The 4,238-nt window shown below is 39.5% G+C and overlaps 1 protein-coding gene across 1 annotated transcript; it reads left to right on the top strand.

Annotated features, from left to right (window-relative positions):
* Positions 1-338: 338 nt before the first annotated feature.
* LOC145428266 (uncharacterized) lies at positions 339-3,114 on the top strand. The gene is made up of 5 exons (XM_080300308.1): positions 339-768; positions 1,608-2,055; positions 2,370-2,458; positions 2,572-2,732; positions 2,896-3,114. The coding sequence occupies exons 2-5, from the start codon at positions 2,000-2,002 to the stop codon at positions 2,923-2,925; spliced, it is 336 nt and encodes a 111-aa protein (XP_080156434.1). The 5' UTR covers positions 339-768; positions 1,608-1,999; the 3' UTR covers positions 2,926-3,114.
* Positions 3,115-4,238: the final 1,124 nt, after the last annotated feature.

The raw sequence follows: 4,238 nt of genomic DNA, 5'->3' as shown, positions 1-4,238 counted from the left end.
AACAAGAGTGTGATCATGGACTGTTACCCTCTTCCTCACATGGAGGATTTGTTCACACAGCTGGCTGGGGCTACACATTATAGCCAGATTGATTTAAGTTCAGCTTATCATCAACTGCCTCTTCACCCTGATAGCCAAAGCCTCACAGCATTCATAACCCATGAAGGACTCTTCCAATTTACCCGAGTCCCATTTGGACTTGCTTCAGCCCCTTCTGCCTTCCAAAAGATGATGCAAACAGTCCTAAGAGACCAGACAGGAGTACAGAACTACTTGGATGACATAATAGTGTATGGACATTCCAGAGAAGAGCATGATGAATGATTACAGGCTGTCATCCCCCAGATAGCAAGGAGACATTGAACAGATGTTGATTTTCCATCTGAACCATCAGAATCGTCAGGATTGAAATGTCAACACAAAACCAATGTTGAAACAACATTGAAATACTGATGAAACCTTACACTGACATTGAAATAACATTGATTCACTGTTGTTCTGTCATCGTTGATTGTTGATCTATTTATAGTTGACAAGGTGACAACAATCACGTTGAAAAACCATCGATTTATGGTTGAGCGGGAAATTAAAGCTGCTACCACTTGGACTATTCCGCAGCACCCCTATCACATTGGTACATCCCTCCAGGTAACCATTGTCTTGGTTGTAGAGCTTGTAGAGCGGGACATTAGATTTACTCTCAGCGGAATTGACCGGAGAAGGCATCAGTTCATGCACTGCACTGGCCTGCACCACGATTAGTATAAGGTAAGAATGAATGACTTTTGTTCTATTAGTTATTTCCACGGTTGCATTTGAATAACAGTAAAACAAAAAAAAAAAAACTTGTTAATGTAAAGTTTCGGATAAAATGTGGGAGCCCGAAATTGTGTCTACTTTCATCTTACAATCCGGCAACAAATAAATTGCACTGCAAACAAAGTCTATCAACAAAGAAAACATTTTCGTTTCATACTTTTCCGTTATATTCCCTTACAAAGCTAGCTTTAACGCTTCGAGGGTTCCTTTGTTCTTGCCGTCGCCTCGGCGCTTGACCCAGACTTTCGCTCTGTAGTTGCTTTTTAGCGTAGTACTACAAAAAAACTGTAAATCTGTGATATATGATTGATAAACGTAAAGGTAACTGTATAAATGTGTTCAATGACTTTGTTACTTTTAATGATTGGTGAGCACCCGCTTCGATTCGCACTCAATTCAAACTTTATGTTGCACGCTCACCTAACTTTACGCTGCACGCTCACCTAACTTGCGTTTGCACCTTTTGTCCACACGTAAACTGCGTTTAGCATTTACGTGTGGACGAGGAAGACGGAGAAAACCCAGTGTCAAAGGTGTGCGCCTATTTTGACGCCACACTGTGCGCCATGTTTTTGTCTCGGTGCCATGAATTCCTACAATGGCAGACTTAGACAAAATACTGTTAATTTTATTATCTTCAGTGTTTAAATGCTTACATATACGGGTTTGCTTGTAATTGTTGCCTATATACATTTTAAGCTATTATTTATTATTTAGTTCAATCAATAGATCAAGTTTTGTAGTGACTATGAAATATATTGTAATTATCTGTTTCCTGTTTATCCTAGACAGGGCAAAAAAGGACTCCAAATTAAAAAAAAGATAAAAATGAAAGACTGGTGCATTGTGCAGTTTAGCACTGGTGGTACAGAAATAGTCCCTAGATCATGGATAAATGGGGAGAAATTGTCATGGCCTCCATATCCTCCGTGAGACACATTCAGGATCCACGACACAGTAAAGAGGAGAGTTCATCCTGGTGCAACATGGCTCACCTATGCACCAGTCCGACTTCTGATAAGCCATGGTGGGTATCATCTGGATTGGTGTTGTATAAATGTAACAATAACAAGTTTTTCGTGTCCTAATTTATGTCTGGCCATACATTGTGTTTGTACTTCCAGACACATTTCACGAAGCAGAACGCAGTCTTCAGAAATATCTAAGTGAACACTGTGATATGTCTGACCTTCAGTCCGAAGCTGAAACTCAGACCAGTCATAAAAGAAAGCACAAGTAAAACTTTTTTTTATTTCACAAACATATCTTTGATTGCTAAGAATTTATGATCTTGTCTTTTATACATATCTGTGGTGCTTGCATACTGCAATATCACCACATAATATAGTCCAAAAAGTGGAAGCTTGTAAACTTTTTATAAATGCAAAGCCGTGTACACTTGTGCACTTCAAAAATTCCTTGTATACTGTACGTTCTTGCACATCTGTTTCCTGTGTGTGTTGTTATAAATCAAACTGTAACTTTAGGAAAAAATATTCCAAAAGCACATTTGTAATTACTTATGACCGCTTTCAACTTTTTTTCTTTAGACCAAATCCCCTGTACACATATAGTGACTCAGAGGATGAGCAGCCCACCAAAAAATGGTTTCCCCAGGCCCCTCGAGTGAAAATACCAGGTAATAAAATACTGTCTAGTGTCTTTGTACATATCTGTGTGTGACACAAGGAAACATTTGACAAGTTGTCTGTATTCTTAAATACTTAAAAAAAAAATTTCTTTTTCTGTCAGATCTGACGAGAGCTGTTAATGAACTCCGTGAGGAGGTCAGAGCCATCCGCAATGAATCGGTAGATGCTGGGGTACTGCCTCTGGATTTGCCCTTGCACAACATTGAGGAGCTAAACAATGCAGAGCCAGCTCTTCAATCACAAGAGGCAAATAAGGCAATGGTAAGTATATAAAGGTTATGTACACTTTGTAACTATAAATTGTAATAGCTGTCAGATGTGATTTAAATACATAACAACGGCCTGTTGATTAAACACACAAGCACTTGCCTACACATTTAAGACATGAGACACGCTAATTCCATCTCTTAAAATGTGTCTATAGGTGAGACGCTTTGCCTTGATTGGAGCCTGACGCAGCAGTTAGGGGCAAACTCTATGTCCGAGTTTGTCTTTGCACAAGCAGTGCAGAAATGGCTCCGATACGCCCCAGATCGTTTGGGTGGGTGCAGGACGCACATCATGCAAAAAAATTACAAACTTCTGTGAATCATATAAACGTAAATAGGAAACTGTCTTTTAATAAAGTATTTAGCAAACGAAACATGCCTATTGACCTTTTTTTGTTTATTTTTTTTCTCTCTTACATCACATGCAATGCTTTCTTATTTTAGGATATTAATATTGACATGATATATTGTGAGACATTTGGGTTTTTTTTATAAAGGGTGTCCAATTTAAGGAATAAGTACAATTATGTGTTTAGGTGGTTGAAGTATTGATGGAAACATGCAGTAGTTTAGTATTGGTTAAAATACCTATAAAGAAAGGTAGATTTCCAGTCATGATTTAACTGTTGTTTTAATAAAAAGCAACTGTGCGAAAGACGTGGAAAATCAACACCATAGCTCAACAGTGTTTCAATATCAGAATCTGACATTGTTTCAATGTCAGCAGTATTAGAAAATATAACGTTGAATCAACGTCAGGTTTCAACATTGATTCAACATCAAAACCTGACGTTGTTTCAACGTTAAAAAAGGGTGCAAGAGTGACGTTAGGTCAACGTCACACTTCAACGTTGATTCAATGACACAGCCTGATATTGACTCAACATTGTTTCAATGTTTCCTTGCTATCTGGGCCAACGCCTGAAGGATGTCGGTCTGCAGATCAACTTCAACAAAAGTTCATTTGGAAAGACATCTATTCTGTTCTTGGGACACGTCATTTCCAAGGATGGCCTAAGCCCCAGCCCAGACCACCTGACGGCCATCGCCAAAGCTCCTGCACCAAAAGACATGGCTGCTCTTTGTTCCTTCTTAGGCTTGACTTTGTGGTTCAGCAAATTCCTACCAAACTATACAACTGTGGTTGAACCACTCCATAAGCTACTTCGGACAAGTCAGACGGCTGAACTTCAATGGACTGATACAGCAAATGAAAGCTTCAACAAACTGAAGGAAATGCTACTAAAAAGCCCAGCACTGGCAATCTTCAACCCAAATCTGCCAACGTTCATCACCGCTGATGCGTCAGATTATGGTCTTGGAGCTGTTCTGACCCAGATGAACTCAAACAATGAGCAACGGGTTGTTGCTTTTGGTTCCCGCACCCTGTCCCCAGCCGAGAGGAATTATTCAACAATTGAAAAAGAAGCCCTCGCCTGCGTATGGGCCATCGAAAGATAGAGGAAGTACATATGGGGACGCAGATTTACTCTGAGAA

Source organism: Astatotilapia calliptera, chromosome 4 (assembly GCF_964374335.1).
Source record: "Astatotilapia calliptera chromosome 4, fAstCal68.1, whole genome shotgun sequence".
In the NCBI taxonomy this organism is placed as follows: domain Eukaryota; kingdom Metazoa; phylum Chordata; class Actinopteri; order Cichliformes; family Cichlidae; genus Astatotilapia; species Astatotilapia calliptera.
This window is presented reverse-complemented; position numbering and strand designations above follow the sequence as displayed.

Bases quoted from the DNA above. Each gene is read 5' to 3' on its own strand.
- LOC145428266 (XM_080300308.1), top strand. From the start codon at position 2,000: ATGTCTGACCTTCAGTCCGAAGCTGAAACTCAGACCAGTCATAAAAGA. The intron at 2,056-2,369 runs GTAAAACTTTTT...TTTTTTCTTTAG, and splicing joins AGTCATAAAAGAAAGCACAA to ACCAAATCCCCTGTACACAT. The intron at 2,459-2,571 runs GTAATAAAATAC...TTTTTCTGTCAG, and splicing joins CCCTCGAGTGAAAATACCAG to ATCTGACGAGAGCTGTTAAT.